At 41.9% G+C, this 23,237-nt stretch overlaps 1 protein-coding gene across 5 annotated transcripts in view; it reads right to left on the reverse strand.

Annotated features, from left to right (window-relative positions):
- usp7 (ubiquitin specific peptidase 7 (herpes virus-associated)) overlaps nt 1–23,237 on the reverse strand; it is a 148,340-nt gene that overhangs the window by 41,951 nt on the left and 83,152 nt on the right. For all 5 annotated transcript variants that reach the window (XM_072481707.1, XM_072481703.1, XM_072481702.1 and 2 more), the window contains 6 exons: nt 19,990–20,188; nt 18,571–18,709; nt 13,866–13,954; nt 13,430–13,538; nt 11,442–11,572; nt 8,938–8,992 (listed from right to left, as the gene is read on the reverse strand). In XM_072481707.1, the coding sequence (XP_072337808.1) occupies nt 8,938–8,992; nt 11,442–11,572; nt 13,430–13,538; nt 13,866–13,954; nt 18,571–18,709; nt 19,990–20,188 (722 nt within the window). The remainder of the gene's footprint in view (nt 1–8,937; nt 8,993–11,441; nt 11,573–13,429; nt 13,539–13,865; nt 13,955–18,570; nt 18,710–19,989; nt 20,189–23,237) is intronic.

The raw sequence follows: 23,237 nt of genomic DNA on the forward strand, positions 1-23,237 counted from the left end.
TTTCTTTGGTTTCGTTTCAGTGTTGGAGCTGCAGTCAGCCAGAGAAGGTGTAATGTTGCTCTCTCTGCCGTGTAAAGACCATCTCTTGATCATTTGGTGAATTCAGAGTGATAACTGTACTCAGTAGTGAATTTAAACCTGATGTGCTTCTGTTAAAAGTTTTTTAAATTTTTTTTTATAAAGTCTTATGGATGTTAAAAGGAAAGTAAGGATTACTTAGTGTTGTATTCTTTGGGGGTTGTATTTGAATTAATGGTTGCTAAGATGTTCACTGTATGTTTTAAAAAGGTTAACTTGAGTTCATAGAATAAAAATGGGTTTGCTTTAAAAAAATACTTTTCGATTTCTGCTGCACCACACCTGAAGAGCGGGCAGTGTGCTCCCCATACCACAATCTATTAAAAGTTGTGGGTCAGGTGAACGCCATGATATACTTTGGGGTTCTCTAAACCCTGGCCCATAACAAATTGGGGCTCGTCCGGGATAAAAGTCTATCTATTGGATTGGCTGAGTGAACGTAAAGACAGTGAGGGGTGAGCATATTGTGGATGCTTTTCAGGTGTGGTATTTCAGTTTAAGTAGGAAGTGTGTTGTGGACAATGGCTCTTTCAGAGGCTCTGAGGTTTTGGGGGTAGAGGCATTACACGCAGTACCTTACGGACAGAGACTAAAAGCAGACTGTTGGATTTGGCAAAAACATTGAAGTTAACATTACCTGACAAAATGCGAAAAAAAGGTAATTATGGCGGTGGCTAAGCATTTAAAGTTGCCTGAGACAGTTTGACACATTGGAAATGGCAAAAATTCAGTTACAAATTAAACAAATGGAACATGAGAAAGAATTAAAGCAGCTTGAATACAAAAGAGATAAGAGAGTTTGAATTTTGGAAAATGGCCATGAAACACGAGTCAGTTAAGATTGGCAGATTTAATGGGAAACGTACAGTTTGAGGATAAAGAGAAAGAGCGTCAAAGTCGAAGGCTTGTTGGGGATCTATTTAGGTATGTCCAAGCATTGCCAAGGTTTGACGAGAAGGAGGTAGAAGCCTTTTTCATTGCATTTGAGGTGGTGGCTAAACAAATGAAATGGCCACAGGACATGTGGGTATTACTGATTCAAACAAAGCTGGCAGGTAGGGCAAGTGAAGTGTTTGCATCACTACCGGAGGAGTTATCTGGGACAGATGAGGTGAAAAATCCATCTTAGGTGAAAATGAACTAGTGCCTGAAGCTTACAGATAAAGGTTTAGAAATTTAAGGAAAGAATTTGGTCAAACATACATGGCGTTTGAAAGGCTCAAACAGAATAATTTTGATAGGTGGATAAGGGCTTTGAAAATAGACCAAACATATGAAGCTCTCAGAGAATTTATACTTTCTTAAAAAATTAATTTTTTATCTAGAGTACCTAATTCATTTTTTCCAATTAAGGGGCAAATTAGCGTGGCCAATCCACCTACCCTGCACATCTTGGGGTTGCGGGGGTGAAACCCACGCAAACACAGGGAGAATGTGCAAACTCCACACGGACAGTGATCCAGAGCCAGGATCGAACTTGTGGCCTCGGCGTCATGAGGCAGCAGGGCTAAACTTCTAGAAAAATTATACTTTGAGGAGTTTAAAAATTCAATTCCTGATGCAGGGAGAACTCATGTGGAAGAACAGAGGGTTAAAACTGCAAGGTTACCAGCAGAAATGGCAGATGATTATGAATTAGTTCATAAATCAAAGCTTGGCTTCCGACATCAGTTTCAGCCTGTGGGGGATAGAAACTGGGGACATGAGAAATACTCAAGTAGTAGAGGCAAAGGTGATCTGATGGGAGATACTAAGGAGAGTGTACCTCAGATTAAAAAAGAAATCTAGGAGGGTGGAAAAGAAATGAAAAGTTTCAAATGTTTTCACTGTAATAAACTAGGCCATGTAAAGTCACAGTGTTGGTGGTTGAAGAAAAGCACTGGGAAGGTTGATGTGGTAAAACAGGATAAGACAGTGGGGTTTGTTAAAGTGGTAAAGGAAAGCCCAAGTGAAGCAAAGGAGGTGCAAAAGATTGTACAGCCTGATCAAGAGGTGATTGATAAGAAGGTGCCAGATGTCTTTAAATAAATTACTTGTGTGGGTAAAGTTTACTCATGTGTATCAAGAGGAGCAGGTAAAGAAGTCACAATTTTAAGAGATACAGGGGGCTAGTCAATCTTTAATGGTAAGAGATGAGGAGTTCTGTCCTTTGGGAAGAATGTTGCCAGAAAAGGTGGTAATATGTGGAATTCAGGGTGAGAGTAGTGTTCCATTATATAAGGTAAGATTGGTAAGTCCAGTGAAGAGTGGTGAAGTGGTAGTTGGAGTAATAGAGAAACTATCTTGTCCAGGAATACAGTTTATCTTGGGTAATGATATAGCTGGTTCGCAGGTGGGAGTGATGCCTACTGTGGTTGATAAGCCAGTGGAAAATCAGACAACTGAAGTGTTGAAGGAAGAGTACCATGGAATTTTTCCAGATTGTGTAATAACAAGGTCGCAAAGTCACGGGTTAAGACAAGAGGTGAAATCAAAGAGTGAAGTTGAAGTTGAAGTGCCATTATCAAACGATTTTTGATCAGATGGTTGAAAAAGAACAAGAACAGGTGGAGGATGAGGCAGATATTTTTAGTTCAGGAAAATTGGCGGAGTTACAACAAAAAGATATAGAAATAAAACAGATGTATCAGAAAGCATATACGGAAGAGGAATCTGAGCATATACCAGTGTTATTACCGTAAAAGTTATGTCCTGGTGAGAAAACGGAGACCTTTACATATGCAGGCACATGAAAAGTGGGCAGAAGTTCATCAAGTAGTATTGCCGGTAGGGTATAGAAAGGAGGTGTTGAGAGTTGCACACGAGGTACCAGTGGGCGGTCATTTGGGAATAAGGAAAACAAGCTAAAATCCAGAAACATTTTTATTGGCCTGGACTACATAAAGATGTAGTTAAATTTTGTCAATCATGTCACACAAGTCAAGTGATAGGGAAACCTCAAGCAGTGATAAAACCAGCGCCCTTAATACCCATTCCAGCATTTAAAGAACCTTTTACAAGGATCCTAATTGATTGCGCAGGACCGCTTCCTAAAATGAAAAGTGCGAATCAATATCTTTTGACGATAATGGATGTGTCTACTAGGTTTCCAGAGGCCATTCCAGTATGCAATATTACAGCTAAAAAGATTGTGGAGGAGTTACTTCAATTCTTTACTAGAGATGGACTACCCACAGAAATACAATCGGATCAAGGATCAAATTTTACCTCAAGGTTATTCAAAGAAGTTATGGATAGCTTAGGAATAAAACAATTTAAATCAACTGCGTACCATCCAGAATAACAGGGAACGTTAGAACGGTGGCATCAGACATTAAAGACAATGTTGAGGGCTTATTGTCCAGATTATCCAGAGGATTGGGATAAAGGAATTTCATTCGTACTGTTTGCAATTAGGAATGCACCTAATGAGTCAACCAAATTCAGTCCTTTTGAACTAATTTTTGGTCATGAGGTCAGAGGACCACTTAAATTGATTAAGGAAAAATTGGTGAGTGAGAAATCTGAGCTTACATTCTTAGATTAAGTGTCAAATTTTAGGGAACGATTAAATAGGGCAGGTGAATCGACTAGACAATATTTAAAAGTTGCACAACACGTGATGAAACGAGTAGCGGACAAGAAATCCAAAGTTCGTGCCAGTGGAGATAGAGTTTTAGTATTGTTACCAGTGGTAGGTGAACCTTTAAAAGCAAGGTTTTGTGGACCTTATCAGATTGAAAGGAAATTAAGTGGGGCGAATGTGGTAAAAACACCGGATAGAAGGAAAACTCACCGAGTGTGTCATGTGAATATGTTTAAAAGGTACTTTGAAAGGGAAGGAGAGCAAAAGTAGGAGGTTTTAATGATTCTAACTCAAAGTGACGAACCAAATCCAGATGACTTGTGAATTTGACATACCTCAAATTAAATTGGAAAACGAGGATGTTCTTAAAAATTGGGATAAATTGTTTGAGTTACCTTCCAGAAGAATAACAGGCCGACCTGAAAGAGTTATTGATATCACATGGGCAAGTTTGTAGAGATAAATTGGGAAGTACTAAAATGGCTTAATATGATGTAGATGTGGGAAATGCTGTTCCAATCAAACAACATCCATATAGACTTAACCCTTCAAAATTGGTCCAGTTTAACAAAGACAGGTTAACAAAGAGATTGAGAGCATGCTTAAAAATGGCATAATTTAAGTCGGTTGCAGCCAACGGAGCTCACCCATAATGATGGTATCTAAATGAGACGGTACCCAACGGTTGTGTGTGGGCCATAGAAAGGTTAATGCAGTTACAGGAACGGACTCATATCCTATCCCACATTTGGAGGATTTCGTTGAGAAAGTGGGATAATCAGTTTTTATTTCCAAACTGGATTTACTTAAAGGTTACTGGCAGGTACCTTTATCCAAAAGGGCGAAGGCGATTTCAGCTTTTGGGACTCCAGATGGTATATACCAATTCAAAGTTATGCCATTTGGCATGAAAAACACCCCAGCCACATTTCAACGGTTAACTAAAAAAGTTGTTTCAGGATTACCCAATTGTGCTGTATACATCGACCATCAGGTAATTTTCAGCTAGACATGGAAAGAACATTTAAAACATCTGATGGAGTTATTTGATCGACTTCAGGAGGCGGGTTTGGTGATAAACCTAGCTAAAAGTGAATTTGGAAAAGCCCAAGTCACTTTCCTTGGCCATACAATCGGACAGGGTCGAATGGTCCCACAGGATGTGAAACCAAAAGTTATTGGGGAGTTTCCAATACCATCAACACAAAGGAAAATAATGCGATTTCTTGGCATCAACATGTGCTCCAAATTTTTGTAGCATGGTTGCTCCACTGATGGACTTGAAGAAACGTCGAAAATGTCAGTGGTCAACGGAGTTCCAACAGGCATTTGACTGCCTGAAAGCTGTGATAACCAATGTTCCTGTGTTGGAGAATTACAAGGGATTCTGAGATCAGATTGAACTAAAGTATCTGACTTTAAAGAGACATGCCGAGGCGCAGATAAATGGATGGATCGTGCAAGGACCTTCTTGTTCAAAGAGACTGTCAATTGAGGGGGATTCCAGTTGGAGGAAGAATAATTAAAAAATGGACTATATTATACCTGTTTGCGTGTGCTGTTTTTTTAAAACCGAAACAGTATATTTACTGTGTGCATTTCTTAAAGGATAGTGAAAAGGTGAAAAATGAAATCTTGAAGTTGATGGGTTTTTTGTTTTTCTTGTGGGGGGGGGGGGGGGGGGGGGGGGGGGGAGAGAAGAGGAGGAGGTGTCATGGTCATGTCACTTTAAAAAATGTTTGTCTGCTCATGTTACTGCAGTGATGTCAGAGTGTCGGTGGAGCTGAGCTCTGGCTCTGCTTTTTAAGTTTCACTTTGAGAAAAGCTTGGCTGTCTTTTTTTTGGTTTCGTTTCAGTGTTGGAGCTGCAGTTAGCCAGAGAAGGTGTGATGTTGTTCTCTCTGCCGTGTAAAGACTATCTCACATTTGGTGAATTCAGAGTGATAACTGTTCTCAGTACTGAATTTAAAAAGGATGTGCTTCTGTTAAAAGTTTTTTTTTTGTCTTATGGATGTTAAAAGGAAGGATTAGAACATAGAACAATACAGCGCAGTACAGGCCCTTCGGCCCACGATGTTGCACCGAAACAAAAGCCATCTAACCTACACTATGCCATTATCATCCATATGTTTATCCAATCAACTTTTAAATGCCCTCAATGTTGGCGAGTTCACGACTGTAGCAGGTAGGGCATTCCACGGCCTCACTACTCTTTGCGTAAAGAACCTACCTCTGTCCTATATCTATTACCCCTCAGTTTAAAGTTATGTCCCCTCGTGCCAGCCATATCCATCCACGGGAGAAGGCTCTCTGTCCACCCTATCCAACCCCCTGATCATTTTGTATGCCTCTATTAAGTCTCCTCTTAACCTTCTTCTCTCCAACGAAAACAACCTCAAGTCCATCAGCCTTTCCTCATAAGATTTTCCCTCCATACCAGGCAACATCCTGGTAAATCTCCTCTGCACCCGCTCCAAAGCCTCCACGTCCTTCCTATAATGCGGTGACCAGAACTGTACACAATACTCCAAATGCGGCCGTACCAGAGTTCTGTACAGCTGCAACATGACCTCCCGACTCCGGAACTCAATCCCTCTACCAATAAAGGCCAACACTCCATAGGCCTTCTTCACAACCCTATCAACCTGGGTGGCAACTTTCAGGGATCTATGTACATGGACACCTAGATCCCTCTGCTCATCCACACTTTCAAGAACTTTACCATTAGCCAAATATTCCGCATTCCTGTTATTCCTTCCAAAGTGAATCACCTCACACTTCTCTACATTAAACTCCATTTGCCACCTCTCAGCCCAGCTCTGCAGCTTATCTATATCCCTCTGTAACCTGCTACATCCTTCCACACTATCGACAACACCACCGACTTTAGTATCGTCTGCAAATTTACTCACCCACCCTTCTGCGCCTTCCTCTATGTCATTGATAAAAATGACAAACAGCAACGGCCCCAGAACAGATCCTTGTGGTACTCCACTTGTGACTGTACTCCATTCTGAATATTTCCCATCAACCACCACCCTCTGTCTTCTTTCAGCTAGCCAATTTCTGATCCACATCTCTAAATCACCCTCAATCCCCAGCCTCCGTATTTTTTGCAATAGCCGACCGTGGGGAACCTTATCAAACGCTTTGCTGAAATCTATATACACCACATCAACTGCTCTACCCTCGTCTACCTGTTCAGTCACCTTCTCAAAGAACTCAATAAGGTTTGTGAGGCATGACCTACCCTTCACAAAGCCATGCTGACTATCCCTGATCATATTATTCCTATCTAGATGATTATAAATCTTGTCTCTTATAATCCCCTCCAAGACTTTACCCACTACAGACGTGAGGCTCACCGGTCTATAGTTGCCGGGGTTGTCTCTGCTCCCCTTTTTGAACAAAGGGACCACATTTGCTGTCCTCCAGTCCTCTGGCACTATTCCTGTAGCCAATGATGACATAAAAATCAAAGCCAAAGGTCCAGCAATCTCTTCCCTGGCCTCCCAGAGAATCCTAGGATAAATCCCATCAGGTCCCGGGGACTTATTTTCAGCCTGTCCAGAATTGCCAACACCTCTTCCCTACGTACCTCAATGCCATCTATTCTATTAGCCTGGGGCTCAGCATTCTCCTCCACAACATTATCTTTTTCCTGAGTGAATACTGACGAAAGATATTCATTTAGTATCTCGCCTATCTCTTCAGACTCCACACACAATTTCCCATCCCTGTCCTTGACTGGTCCTACTCTTTCCCTGGTCATTCGCTTATTCCTGACATACCTATAGAAAGCTTTTGGGTTTTCCTTGATCCTTCCTGCCAAATACTTCTCATGTCCCCTCCTTGCTCGTCTTAGCTCTCTCTTTAGATCCTTCCTCGCTACCTTGCGGATTACTTAGTGTTGTATTCTTTGAGGGGTTGTATTTGAATTAATGGTTGCTAAGATGTTCACTATGTTTTAAAAAGGTTAACTTGAGTTCATAGAATAATCATGGTTTTGCTTTAAAAAATACTTTTTGATTTCTGCTGTACCACACCTGTAGAGTGGGCAGTGTGCTCCCCATACCACCATCTATTAAAAGTTGTGGGTCAGGTGAATTCCATGGTACACTTTGGGTTCTCGAAACCGTGGCCCATAACACTGCCTACTCTCCTACTCTCGATAACCTTTTGCCGTTTTGATAACAAAGAATCTATGTAGTTCTGCCTTCAAAATATTCAGATCCAGCTTCCATAAACTTCATGTGAAATTGTGCGCTAGAGACTCAGGACCCTCAGAAAAAAAAGTTTCTCCTCTTCTCAGTCTTACAAGTGGCCCCACAAGAGAAACCATCTTCCCCACATCCACTGTCAAGAACCCTCAGGATCTCGTCTGATGAGTGAAGACAAAATGTATTTTTCAGCAATATTCAAGATCTGTATGACCAAATGACTATTCAACTTAGGCATCCTCAGTGTACTTGGCAGGGGTTGGTTTAGCTCAGTGGGCTAGACAGCTGATTTGTAATGCAGAACCAGGCCAGCAGCGCGGGTTCGATTCCCGTACCAGCTTACCCGAACAGGCAGTGGAATATGGCAACTAGGGGCTTTTCACAGTAACTTCATACTTGTGACAATAAAAGATTATAATAAGCATTTAAGACCTGATACAATTCAAACACCACAAACGAGCACACAGTTCAAAATTTAATTGTAGCTTGGATATCCCAAATGGAATCCTACAGGAGACACATTTTCCATAGTTTTCAAATGTGGCAATTAAAATTAAGTCGAACGGATGATTTTGCCAAGAATGATATATTGCTGAAGCCTCCCGTTTAGGCCAAATGAAAGAATGCGAACTTTTAAACAATCACAGCAATTTACACTGGTGGAGAAAAGGGTACTGATGGGTTGGCAAGTCAACTGCGGCCAAGACAAAAGGGGGACTATAGGCCCCTTGGCAATTAAAAAAAAGGTTTCAATATATTGTTTTCTTGCAGAGGAGGGGTCTGCATATAAAATGGATTTATAGTATCCCACATTGCAGAAACTGGGTCGATAAGGCCATGGTAGACTGGTTTGCACATTTGTTTAGAACATTATTTCCGCCCCTTACTTGTCCGCAAATCCAGAATGAAGTTTTCAACCCCAAGTCAGATCTCAGTTTTATGCACAATCAATTCAGACTAGAAATCAGGAATGCTTCAATATCAATTCACACTGCCCACAAGATAGGTTTTGAATTTGTCAGAGTTAACCTCAGCAGTGCAAAATGCCAATCAATTAATACAGAAAAATACTTACCACCCTGCACAGTTCCTGAACGTCATGCTGCATAAAACTATCTAGTGTTTCCCACCTAAACAAGAAAATTAATCAAGCTTTTATTTTTAGGACAACACTGACTAACACTTGTGAAACATAATTGTCCAATATTTTGCAAGTTATACTGCATTGGTTTGCAAGTTATACTGTAACTAACCTGACATTTGATCCAGCAGAGGGCAGTAGAGCGGAGTGGCTGATTGGCTGTTGTGGGGAAATTTGCATACGTCCGTGTGCTCACCCTAACTTGAAGGTGGTTTGTGTAGGAGCTGTTGTCAAGTGACACTTAAACCCGAAACACTTCAGTGTTTCCCTCCCTACCCCCTCCTCTATCCAAAAAAAAAAAAAACAACCGCTGTAAAGAACAAGAGGAAGGCTTGACGGTAGGAGACGTAGGAAGAAGTTGAACCTTGATGTCACAGCCTGCAGATAAGGGACTGGATGGTGACTGGTAAGTAATTTTTCTTTTATTTTCCCTCAGGTGTTATTGTGCAGGGCGCAGAGGTTGCTGAGTGAGTGCTTGCTGAGAAGGGGAGCGAATAACAGGTAAGCTCTTTCTTTTTTTATCTAGAGGGTATGGCAGGGAAGGTAGTGCAATGTTCCTCCTGCAGAATGTTTGAGGTGAGGGACGCCGTCAGTGTCCCTGCTGATTTCATCTGTGGGAAGTGCACCCATCACCAGCTCTTCAGAAACCGCGTTACGAAACTGGAGCTGGATGAACTTCGGATCATTCGTGAGGCAGAGGTGGTCATAGATAGAAGCTTCAGGGATGTAGTTACTCCAAAGAATAAAGATAGATGGGTGAAGCTGAGGGGGGCTGGGAGGAAGCAGTCAGTACAGGGATCCCCTGTGGTCGTTCCTCTTAGTAACAAGTATACCGCTTTGGATATTGTTGGGGTGACGACTTACCAGGGTAAGCCATGGGGTACAGGTCTCTGGCACAGAGTCTGTCCCTGTTGCTCAGAAGGGAAGGGGGGGAAGAGGAGTAGAGCATTAGTCATTGGAGACTCCATAGTTAGGGGGATAGATAGGAGATTTTGTGGGAACGGGAGAGACTCGTTGGTGTGTTGCCGCCCAGGTGCCAGGGTGCGTGATGTCTCGGATCGTGTTTTCCGGATTCTTAAGGGGAAGGGGGAGCAGCCCCAAGTCGTGGTCCACATAGGTACCAACGACATAGGTAGGAAAAGGGATAGGGATGTAAGGCAGGAATTCAGGGAGCTAGGGTGGAAACTTAGATCTAGGACAAACAGTGTTATTATCTCTGGGTTGTTACCCGTGCCACGTGATAGCGAGACGAGGAATAGGGAGAGAGCGGAGTTGAACATGTGGTTACAGGGATGGTGCAGGAGGGAGGGTTTCAGATTTCTGGATAATTGGGGCTCATTCTGGGGTCGGTGGGAGATCTACAAACGGGATGGTCTACACCTGGACCAGTGGGGTACCAATATCCTGAGGGACTTGAGGCCGTTTTCGTTAAGAGAGAAGGTTAAGAGGTGACTTAATTGAGGCATACAAGATGATCAGAGGATTGGATAGGGTGGACAGTGAGAGCCTTTTTCCTCGGATGGTGATGTCTAGCACGAGGGGACAGAGCTTTAAATTGAGGGGAGATAGGTATAGGACAGATGTCAGAGGTAGGTTCTTTTCCCAGAGGGCATGGATTGCCCTGCCTGCAACAGTAGTGGACTCACCAACACTAAGGGCATTCAAATGGTCATTAGATAGACATATGGACGATAAGGGAATAGTGTAGATGGGCTTTAGAGTGGTTGGCGCAACAGAGGGCCGAAGGGCCTGTACTGCGCTGTAATGTTCTATGTTCTACATACACAGAGCACAGATTCAACAGACATTTAAGCTAATTGTGAATAGCCAATAAGAAAATAAACACAACATAAACATGGATACCCCCTCACCAATGTTCCCACAAAGCTCAGCTGCCTGAATGGTACATGCAGGCCTTGTTCTCCGATAAATCACATATGCACAACTGCGCAAAAAGCTTAAAAGGGACTGTGCACTAAAAAATTGACTGTACAAGGCAACTGAATTTTAAAAGGAACATTGCATGACTCCCTGCCCACTTGCAATCATTCACATCCTCCTCACTCACTGATTGAAGTATAGTCTGCAGACAGGGAACAGATCACTGACTCAAGTTTGCACAATGATTTTTGCCATGAGTAAACAGATACAAACAGGCATTCAAGGCCACATTTTAAAGTTATTTGTTGATTAGATTAACGCAATCAGATCAAGATTGTTATGGGGATAGAATGACAAACCACTTACTGCACTATCCATCAAGGCACCATACAAACATTAGTATCCCATTTAAGTCACTCAGCAATCGGCACAAGAGTATTAAAACTTGGTTCGAATGTAAACTGAATGCCCAGTAAATAGTCCAAAAATGCAGCCTTAATTCTTAAAGGCAAACGTAATTTCTTTTCAGATCTATGTACAAGTATTCATTGACTCACCCAAAAGACTTTGTCAGTTTCTTAGTTCCAACTGGTTTGTCACTGTGCTGCAATTCATACAAGACCCGTTGCAATGCTAAGGGGACACTTTTTGATGAATCATCCCCTTCTGTTGGCATCATATAGACAGCCTATACAGGACAAAGAAAATCAGATCAATCAGCAAAATTGGAGTTAATTAAAAAAAACAATGTTTCAGCCCCGGCAAGTTCACCAGTTTGGGTGGAGAAAATATTTCTAAATTTGGTACATTTTACTTCATATCCAAAGCATCTCTTGCATTTACACTGACATCAGCTACAAGCTCCTTTGAATGCATTCTGATTTTCATCCCAAATGCAAGTCTTTCCCCACTGCAACCAATCCCTATTTTGTTCCTGCTCTCAATGCAATTGGTGACTCATGCTGGGTATACTTCCATAGGAACTGCTCTCCAGCACCCAACAGCCCTGTAATACTTTATGCAGGTAAACTATTAGTACACCAATCTAACACTATCTAAACTTCTAATATCATGGCCAAGATTAAATAAAACTGGAATCAAAACTAGGATATTGTGGATGCAGCTACTTAACACATATCATGGCAAATTTCACGGTCAAGTCATATATTTGCAAGACGTTGAGGAAAAATAATCTTTACAATTAAATTTATTGGCAGAGTTGAGCTTCTTACTCAAGTGACTTAAAACCATAAAAGAGATATGCTCTACGTTGTATCTTATTTCAAGCGCTTTCTTTCATATTAACTTCAAAAAAAAGGTACAAAAGACGATATATATGCCCATCTGATGAAGGAGCCATTTGGCACTTGCCCCCAGGCCACAAGTGGATATGACTGCAATCCAGCTCAGTTCTATATACTGAAATGGCACTCAATCCAAAATAAACACTTTGAAAATCCTCGGCGTACAAGGAAGTAATCAAGGTGGTCACCCTATCAGTCCATGATATTGTAGGAGTATCAGCAAATAAAACTCTTCTATAGCAGCATTGTTACTGCTTAGAATAAACAAAGAATAATTAAAGAATATAGGGATGAATTAAAAAATATATGGATGAATAAGAGGTATTTAGCTTATTGTGTGCATATAAAAGGTTGCAGAAGAAACAGGTACTGTAAAGTCACCATAGTCTCAGATAAACATAGGCTGCTTTCCCCTTTGAGGGGGAGAGCTGACTGGTGGTAATTTAACCAGAGGATCATCACACTTCAGGCGAAGGGCAAGGTTGAGAAAGCAGGGCCTTCATGAAGAAACAAGAGTTAAATGACTGGGGAAACGCTTTGGGTGGGGGGACACAATATCTCAAGTCTCCTACAATCTTGAAAGGCATTAATGGGTGATGAGGAATTGCAACACCAAAAAGCATGCAGGGTGGAGTCTCAAGGACACATCCTACTTGCAAACAATAGCAAGTTTGTCAAACATCAGACATCAAAGCCAAGCCAGATTTAGTCTTTATCCAACACTCGTATGCACATATAATAGCACAGATCCCAACAAGATTCAACCAATTTTACACTCCCTGGCACAGGAAGATTGGAGGCCCATCATAACATCCCTATTCCCACCATTTGCAAAAGAATTGACAGGAGCTCTAATAGGTAAAGTAATTAATTTAGTTAAATTTCAATGTAAAAATGCAACTAATGCAATAGTAAATATTTCATTTTTTTTAAAAATAAAAATGTTTTTACACTGCTAGCTCTCAGCAGCATCTTTTTTAAATTAATTTACGGGATGTGGGTGTCACTGGTTAGGCCAGCATTTATTGCCCATCCCTAGTTGCCCGTCAGAAGGTGGTGGTGGTGAGTTGCCTTCTTGAGTCGCTGCAGTCCTTGATGTGTAGGTACACCCACTGGGCTGTTAGGGAAGGAGTTCCAGTCACTATGCCATTCATGTTTAACCAAAAACAAAATCAGAAATGCAGCAACAATAGTTTCCTTGCAACCACTTTCAGGTTGAGAATTGTGAATATTCACGTTACCTTTCGCAGCTGATTTGTGAAGAACAATGTCTGCAATAAACTGTTCATGTAACAGGTTGCTCCCTGGTTCTTCAAGCCTACATAACCTGTGTGCTTCTTGGAATCCCACCTAGAATTAAATTTTCAACAACAGGTGCATTCAATTCAACTTTCCAAAATATGACTTCCCTTGAAATACCTGTAAGCAGTTATGCAGAAATTCATACTCTCCAATTTTATGCCATATTCCATGCACCCAGAAGCTAGAAAGTGATTGATAAACTGGTTCCCTACTCCTCCCTCAACCCCCAAAAAAGTCCATTACTTAGCAAGAAATAACAGCCATATTAAGATACTATCTTATGCTCAATTTAATCACCAAATTATTTGGGTCATCATCTCAATCTAGGCAATTTCCAAAACACCCCATAATATAGAATTTAAATACAATACTCACGCCACTCCATGTGGTGCATCAGCCTGAACAAAGACTTCAAATGCGACCTTGTCATCTTCTATGAAACCCTTTTCAGCATCTGTTGCTTCCTGTACAGATTTTAAACAGGTATTAAATAGCTATTCAATTAACACCCTGTAAATGTCAGCTTACAAGACAATTTCTGAAGCCTCAAAAAATCTTTTCAAAAATGGGGGACAATTTATAAGCCGAGTATAGAAGTGAACTGCTGGTATGGGTGATGGCCATTGTCATTTGCCATATGCCATACAGGGTCTGCTCTCTGAGAGCATGTCTTAAACTCCCATGCATCATCGTTACTCAGCCCGTTATCGCCCATTTGTTCCCTTGTACTTTAACATCCATTTGTGGGGCGAAAAATTGAGGCCAACGGCTAATGTGTGTGTCTAGCAGGTCAGACTGAAAAAGGGGGTTGACTACTCAGTACATGCAAAAACAGGAATTTTGGGACTGAACAGATTAAGTCGTCTTAGATGCCAGATTGACGTATATGCCCCGATCTATGGAAATTCATTCCACAGCTGCCTCAGACAGTTATAATTTGGTCATACAATTTCTGTTTAAAGCAGATTAAGTGTAAAATGGCAAATAAATTCATGTTTCACGTACAATACATGATCAAGCATCCTATTCCACAAGACAACGTTTTTTTAAAAAGAAAAGATAAATACATTGGCACGATCTTTGAAATCCACGACTCGCAACTGACCTAAGATAGGTCTTGTACCTAAAAACTCAATTATGCATGTAGGATTAGCACTATTACTCCCGGTGTAAGGATGTAAACATACTGATGGAAAGTGTCACAGGGTTTGCTTCCCACAAAGATAGAAGCAAACTCAACATACACAGGTTAAAATTTTTCTGGGCCAAATGAAAGTGATAGAAAGAGGGTATACGGTGTGTACTTGATCACTTGTAATTTGTAAACTGATGTTGAGTACTTCATAGTGGAAAACTAAAATTGAAGGGTATATATGGCTAAAAAGTGGGCCCAATTTTCAAAGTGCTACACTTGCCGGGACAGGGGACGGGGACCGCAGGGGGGGGGGGGGGAGAAGAGAGAGAGAGAGAGAGAGAGAGAGAGAGAGAGAGAGAGAGAGAGAGAGAGAGAGAGAGAGAGAGAGAGAGAGAGAGAGAGAGAGAGAGAGAGAGAGAGAAGACGAGTCAATATGCAACAATTAAACATATATTCCAGAAAAATTATTCCCAACAATCATTTTTTTACCGAGACAAATGGGCATAAAAAATGCAAGGACAATAATTAAAAGCGAGCAGGGAAAAGGAGTTTTCCAAGTCTAGCAAATACCATGAGGGCTATGAATTCAATACAGAGGTACAGAATAGGATCAAACAAAAATTAATTGAAGGGGAATATGGGTATATTATCCAAATACATACAGGTTAAGGAAGATGGTCTACATTTCAGTGTTTGGAGATGGAAGAAAATTTGAAACTGCTGCAATTGTATAAGGTGTTAGTGAGGCCACACCTGGAGTATTGTGTTCAGTTTTGGTCTCCTTGCTTGAGAAAGGACGTACTGGCACTGGGTGGTGTGCAGAGGAGATTCACTAGGTTAATCCCAGAGCTGAAAGGGTTGGATTACGAGGAGAGGTTGAGTAGACTGGGACTGTACTCGTTGGAATTTAGAAGGATGAGGGGGGAATCTTATAGAAACATATAAGATTATGAAGGGAATAGATAGGATAGATGCGGGCAGGTTGTTTCCACTGGCGGGTGAAAGCAGAACTAGGGGGCATAGCCTCAAAATAAGGGGAAGTAGATTTAGGACTGAGTTTAGGAGGAACTTCTTCACCCAAAGGGTTGTGAATCTATGGAATTCCTTGCCCAGTGAAGTAGTAGAGGCTCATTCATTAAATGTTTTTAAGATAAAGATAGATAGTTTTTTGAAGAATAAAGGGATTAAGGGTTATGATGTTCGGGCCGGAAAGTGGAGCTGAGTCCACAAAAGATCAGCCATGATCTCATTGAATGGTGGAGCAGGCTCGAGGGGCCAGATGGCCTACTCCTGCTCCTAGTTCTTATTTTATGAAACTAAAGCAATGGAATAACTAGCAGTAAATTACTTTCAATTTAAGCTAATGTTGGAATAGGTTTAAAACTTTATTGGAGGAGAGTCCAGTGGATAGACAAATTGATGTTTCGACCATTCAACCACTTCAGTAAACAAACGTCAAAAATACATCCTTATTGGTCCAACACCAAGACTCCAGTTCACTCAATTAGATCGGAACAATGCTCTTACTCCAACAAGACCAAGACAGATTATTGATTGGATTGAATTTGTTTATTGGCACGTGTACAGAGGTACAGTGAAAAGTATTTTTCTGCGAGCAGCTCAACAGATCATTAAGTACATGAGAAGAAAAGGGAATAAAAGAAAATACATAATAGGGCAACACAACATATACAATGTAACTACATAAGCACTGGCATCGGATGAAGCATACAGGGTGTAGTGTTAATGAGGTCAGTCCATAAGAGGGTTATTTAGGAGTCTGGTGACTGTGGGAAAGAAGCTGTTTTTGAGTCTGTGTGCGTGTTCTCAGACTTCTGTATCTCCTGCCCGATGGAAGAAATTGAAAGAGTAAGCTGGGTGGGAGGGGTCTTTCGATTATGCTGCCCGCTTTCCCCAGGCAGCGGGAGGTGTAGATGGAGTCAATGGATGGGGGTCAGGTTCGTGTGATGGACTGGGCGGTGTTCACGACTCTCTGAAGTTTCTTCCAGTCCTGGGCCGAGCAGTTGCCATATCAGGCTGTGATCCAGCCCGATAGGATCCTTTCTATGGTGCATCTGTAAAAGTTGGTAAGGGTTAATGTGGACATGCCGTATTTCCTTAGTTTCCTGAGGAAGTATAGGCGCTGTTGTGCTTTCTTGGTGGCAACGTCGCCGTGGGTGGACCTGGACAGATTTTGGGAGATGTGCACCCCTAGGAATTTGAAACTGCTAACCATCTCCACCTCGGCCCCGCTGATGCTGACAGGGGTGTGTACAGTACTTTGCTTCCTGAAGACAGTACTTTGCTTCCTGAAGTCAATGACCAGCTCTTTAGTTTTGCTGGCATTGAGGAAGAGATTGTTGTCGCTACACCACTACACTAGGTTCTCTATCTCCCGCCTGTATTCTGACTCGTTATTCGAGATCTGGCCCACTATGGTCGTATCGCCAGCAAACTTGTAGATGGAGTTGGAACCAAATTTTGCCACGCAGTCGTGCGTGTACAGGGAGTAGAGTAGAGGGCTAAGTACGCAGCCTTGCAGAGCCCCGGTGTTGAGGACTATTGAGGAGGAGGTGGTGTTGTTCATTCTTACTGAACCGGTACCGGTATGATGGTGGTCTTCTTGAAGCAGGTGGGGACCTCGGAGTGCAGTAGGGACAGGTTAAACATGTCCGCGAATACCTCTGCCAGCTGGTCCGCGCAGGCTCTGGGAGTGCACGACCAGGGATCCCGTCCGGGCCCGTCGCTTTCAGAGGGTTCACTTTCAGGAAGGCCAATCTGACTTCGGAAGCTGTGATGGTGGGTATGGGTGAATTATAGGCTGCACTCGACAGCGGATTGTTGGTTACCTGCTCGAACCGAGCATAGAATGCATGGAAGTCATCGGGAGGGGTGCACTGCTGCCAGAGATACTGTTCGACTTCGCTTTGCAGCCCGTTATGTTGTTTAGTCCTTGCCACAACCGCCGAGAGATCCCGGAAAGTTGCTACCCAGGTTGAGAGGGTTGTTAAGAAGGCGTACGGTGTGTTAGCTTTTATTGGTAGAGGGATTGAGTTTAGGAGCCATGAGGTCACGTTGCAGCTATACAGCACTCTGGTGCGGCCGCATTTGGAGTATTGCGTGCAGTTCTGGTCGCCGCATTATAGGAAGGATGTGGAAGCATTGGAAAGGGTGGAGAGGAGATTTACCAGGATGTTGCCTGGTATGGAGGGAAAATCTTATGAGGAAAGGCTGAGGGACCTGAGAGAAGAAGGTTAAGAGGTGACTTAATTGAGGCATACAAGATGATCAGAGGATTAGATAGGGTGGACAGTGAGAGCCTTTTTCCTCGGATGGTGATGTCTAGCACGAGGGGACATATCTTTAAATTGAGGGCAGATAGATATGACAGATGTCAGAGGTAGATTCTTTACTCAAGAGTAGTAAGGGCGTGGAATGCCCTGCCTGCAACACTAGTGGACTCGCCAACACTAAGGACATTCAAATGGTCATTGGATAGACATATGGACAATAAGGGAATAGTGTAGATGGGCTTTAGAGTGGTTTCACAGGTCGGCGCAACATCGAGGGCCGAAGGGCCTGTACTGCGCTGTAATGTTCTATGAGAGTCTGTCTGTGACTCTAGCTTGGTTTGATATTCTCCCTTGGCATCTCGGATAGCACATGGACTATCCCTAAATTACACAATAAGCTTACCAAATGAGTTATGGGCAGCAATGAATTTAAGGTCTCATGACTAATATTCCAAAAGATGAATGCCTGTAATGCCGCAGCATTGTGTATTGGAATAAGCATGCCTGTATTCTCCTCCATATCCATCCCACTTTCTGGCAGTTTTTAAAATACAGAAAAGACAACGAGGAGATTCCATATTTGTGGCTCAACTTGGGACGACTAACCAAAAGAACTTGGGTACAGAAAAAAAATTTTTTTTGTAATACTTACACTCCAAGTCATAAAATTAGAGAAACCCCAGTCATTCTCCTTGTGAAAGAAAAGATGACTGATTCTTCTACTAAATGACTTTTCTTCATCTTTGTAGTTGATTATCTTCAAAACAGCTTGGGCATGACAGGACCATGATCTACAAAAGGGAAGATGAATTATCTAGTTACAAAGAAATCCTTATTTTCTCTAGCTACGAGAAAATGCACAAATTCTTAAGCCACATAGTTCACACACAAACTAAACATTTGTGTGTTACATTATTGAACAAAATAGGAAAAGGTGAATCCCCAAGATTTGGTGTATATTGGTTATGGTACTGAACCAGCAGCCCAAATATCAAGTTCAAAATCACACCAAGTTCGAAAACGGAACTCAATGAATTTGGTAATTTGCAGCTACTGTGCTGGAAATAAAACAAGCAGCCTAATGGTCATAAAAAGATCAATGCCCTTCAGGTAAAGGAACTCATCACCTAACCAGTTCTATATGCTCGAGCTCAGTCTTCCACTACATGATTGGCTCAATGTTGCGTGTAGTGACCTAGCAAGGCAACCAGTTTAACAAGTAGTTAAAGATGCCTGACAATCACTACCTTCCCAGGGCAACAAATGATTGATTAGCATCGCCCCAACAAGATACAGGGAACATTTGGGTCCATCGTTTTAAATCCAATTTTAACCCTTCCATCTCTGGACTTAGATCCTTCAAATTCAGATGTCCCTTCACATACAGAAAGTTTACAGCAGCTCTTGTGGAGCTTTGCCATTCCTTCAGTTCAGAAAAAATGCTCGTCCCATTTGAAATTAGACAAAGTTTGCCAACGACATTCCTAAGACACAGATTACGAAATTACAATGGTTTGTATAGTTTTGCAAGGGCAATAACATTTGGTCTTAGCTACTTGATCTATCACTTGGCCGCATTCAAAGTGTTTTTATTGGTGTGGGCATCACTGGCTAGGCCAGCATTTACTGCTGATCTTTAATTGTCCTTGAGGGGGTGGTGGTGAGCCATCTGCTTGAATTGCTGCAGGCCATTTGGTGTAGATACACCCACAGTACGGTTGGGAAATGGGTTCCAGGATTTTAACCCAGCGACAGTGAAGGAACAGCGATATGGTTCCAAATCAGGATGCCGTGCAACTTGTAAGGAAACTTGCAGGTAGTGGTTTTTCCATGCAACTGCTGCCTTTGCCCTTCGAGGTCTTGTGCCTATCTACTGCATGTCACTTCCCTGCTTCATCTTCTCACGTTAATATCATTCAGTTGAAACAAAAGCACACATTTCAGGACCTTGGAGGTTATTGTAAGTTAGGTCATTCTTTTCCTCAAACTATACAATGTAACATGGGGTTGTTATTCACAAGATGCTCATGGTTGGACATTTAACCTACAAGACAATTTAAGTTTTTCTTACGTGGAATCAGACTCAGCATTGCATTGTAGGAAAAATCCAACACTCTTTTGATGAGGCCGATCAGGATGGAAGCGAGGCATTACCATAATTTTCCATGGTAGATTTCGCACAAAACAAGGAGGACTCAGCACAGACTCACTGAGCCTACTAAACCGTTCCGCAGTGAAACGAAATGTGGCCTCTGATCGCCAGCTGGTGTCTGTTAAGAATGAGAAAGAAATTTAATAGAACAAAAAACAGACTTTATGATCAACAATTTGCCTCTTTCAATGGCATCAAAATCGGATTTGTGGCTTCTGAAGAGTTAGCAGAATTCTAAGTCAATACTGCAACCATCGGACTGATGTAGTGTAAAAATTAATTTCACCAGCAAGGCATCGTAATTGTTCCATGTTGTGAAAGCATATTTATCAGCATTCAATTTTCCAGTTACAATTGGACACAATCATCTACACACTTCCAAAATGTTGATTTCAGTTTTTCTTAAGAGGCCACGGTGCACCTACGCTTGGGAAGACAAGGTGAGAAACCTTCTCTGCAGCATCACTGGGATTGCAATGAGTTCACTTGATAGGAACCAAATGTGCTAAAACGTATTGGAAGTTCACAGCAACAGTGATCAATGAGGAATAAAAGCCACTACTTGCCAATTCCATCAGTAATACTCAAAGAAAGTGCCACCCAAAACAGGCTGCTTTAAGTAAATAGTGGATACATTGTAGTGGCATTATTTGCTCTCCACAATTACTTACCACAGGTATGGCCTTCCTCACTCTTTAAGAGTTCAGATGCCTTGCAGAAAGAATTTGGGAATGGGGAAAATACAACTTTTGGGATACTGTTCTTCTTGAAAACACTTCACCCTGAGACATAAGTGGTCTTTCCCCATGTTGCTGCATACAAGATGTTGTTTACTTTCAGGAAGCTGCTCAAAGTTACCAACAACAAGAGTGCGGAAATGTAATGCAAAACAATGATGATCAGGCATTTGCGACTTTTGTATGCAGAGATCGAACCTCTTGAAAATTTAACACCATTTCCATTAGATTATTAATATTTCCCCATATTCAGTCTCCACAAACAAATAGTAAAGCACAGCAGTATACAAATTTTGCAATGAAATACCAAGGAAGCAAACAACATTTCATGTATAGTGGCAAAAGATTCATATCCTCAATTCATCAGGACATACTTGGAAGGACAACACAAGATAGTAGTCACTTAAAGCATCACATTGCTTGATGCCTTTCACATAGGTTTCAACAAGGAGAGGGGGTAGCGTGGTTCAGGACAAGGTCTTGCAAACATCAGATGGTGAAAGGGAAACAGAAAGCCACTCAAGGGTGCAGTTTTCTTCGAAATGGCAATATCCCAGATCTATTTTTCTCCACAACGACAACATTGAATTCTTCAGATACATGCTTTTTTAAAGTTGAGAAACAGAGTTAAAGGGACCTAGATTCATAGTGTACAAGAACAATACCAAAAGATAAAATGTCATATGGAACGTGGAAGTTTCGATCCCACAAGTCTGCAGTTTGTAGGGGTAAGGAACGTTTAGATGAGATAAGCAGTTTTGATTTGGATACCACACAAATGAGTAGTAACAGACAAATGCTGTGGGCACTTCTGCTCCCCTGTTAACCACCTCGATTTGAGATTTCTCATCATTTTCAACTCCTTCCAGCTCCCGTGTTTGTCATTTAGCTCTCAGCCCTCATATCTGCTCTCACCTAATACTGTTCAGCACCCCAACGTTAACCGTTCCACAATTGGTGGCCATGCCTTCAGCTGCTTAGGCCCAAGGTGATGAATTTCGTCCCCATCTCTCCACCTCACTTTCCACCTTATGATCCTTAAGACCTGCTCTTCGACTAAGCTTTTGGTCATCTGCCCTATCTCTCGATTCAACGTAGTATTTTATTATGGCCACAAAGATCCTTAGGACTTGTTAAAGACACAATAAAAATATATGTTGTTTCAGTCTCAGCGTGGTAATGATTCAATGTAAGCAAATAGATAAGAATGCAGGAAAATCTATTTAAATTTTCAGTGGCAATAAGAGGATCAAGACAAAAATCAAGAATCCACAAACAGTTGATCAAGATTGGAAGATAACGGCTAATGATATCGCACAGAAAATAAGTATAACATTAGGAATAGGAGTGAAGTTGGCCATTCACGTCTACTCCACCATTCATGCAATAGCTCATTTTCTGCCTCAATTTCACTATCCCAAAGTATCCCCACGACCCTCTATTCCTTTAGTACCCCTAAAGTCTTGCCACAGAGCCGATTGGGGGGCAGGGAGGGATTCATAATCCTTTCACCTTAATCTTAAATGGCTGCCCTAAATTAAGCCAATGAACCAGGGCTCTCGATCGGTAGTTCGCCATGCAAGTACTGCAGGTTGTCTGCAGAAAAATAAATAGGTTGGGAACCACCATTCTAGATGGACCCCGTCAAGCCCCATATTTTGCATTTAGATAATGCCTCATTCTTCTAAACTCTTGGGAAAGTTGGCTTATTTTACTCAATCTCTCCCCAACCTTCTCTACACTCATTGTTGGAAAAGAGAAATGCTGTTGAATCGGTATCTGTCATCAGGAGAGAGGCATGAATACCAAACTTCAAAGGGAAGAACAATTTCTGAGAACACGGTGTGGATTAGCTGGCAAATTCACTCTGCATGGTCAAGGAATAGAACTTGAAAAAACAAAAGCAATAGGAACAGCTCCCTGTGCATTCGCCATGGCAATGTATCGGCCAATTGGTTGGTCGATTTGCCAATTTACATCCTTTTTCTCATGCAGCTTATGTTGTTCCTGTTGAGATTTAGTACTGTTCCATCTGTCCTGATAAGTGCAAGATGAAAAGCTTTGACAAGATATCTCTTCTCTCAGCAACACTCAGTGTTCACAAAGGAGAGGAGCCATATTGTTGAGGAGGATAGTGCGATCCAGGCTGGTAGGCTGGAGGAGGTAGATATTCAGAAGGAAGATGTGTTAGAAATTGAGAAGCCAGAGGACAGATAAGTCCCCAGGGCCTGATAGGATATATCTTAGGATTCTTTGGGAGGCGAGGGATGAGATTGCAGAGCCTTTGACCTTTATGTCCTCACTGTCTACAGGGATAGTGGCAGAAGACTGGAGAGAGGCAAATGTTGTCCCCTTGTTCAAGAAAGGGAATAGGTATAACCCTGGGAATTATAGGCCGGTTAGTCTCACTTCGGTCATAGGTAAATTATT

Source organism: Scyliorhinus torazame, chromosome 17 (assembly GCF_047496885.1).
Source record: "Scyliorhinus torazame isolate Kashiwa2021f chromosome 17, sScyTor2.1, whole genome shotgun sequence".
NCBI classification, from domain to species: Eukaryota; Metazoa; Chordata; class Chondrichthyes; order Carcharhiniformes; family Scyliorhinidae; genus Scyliorhinus; species Scyliorhinus torazame.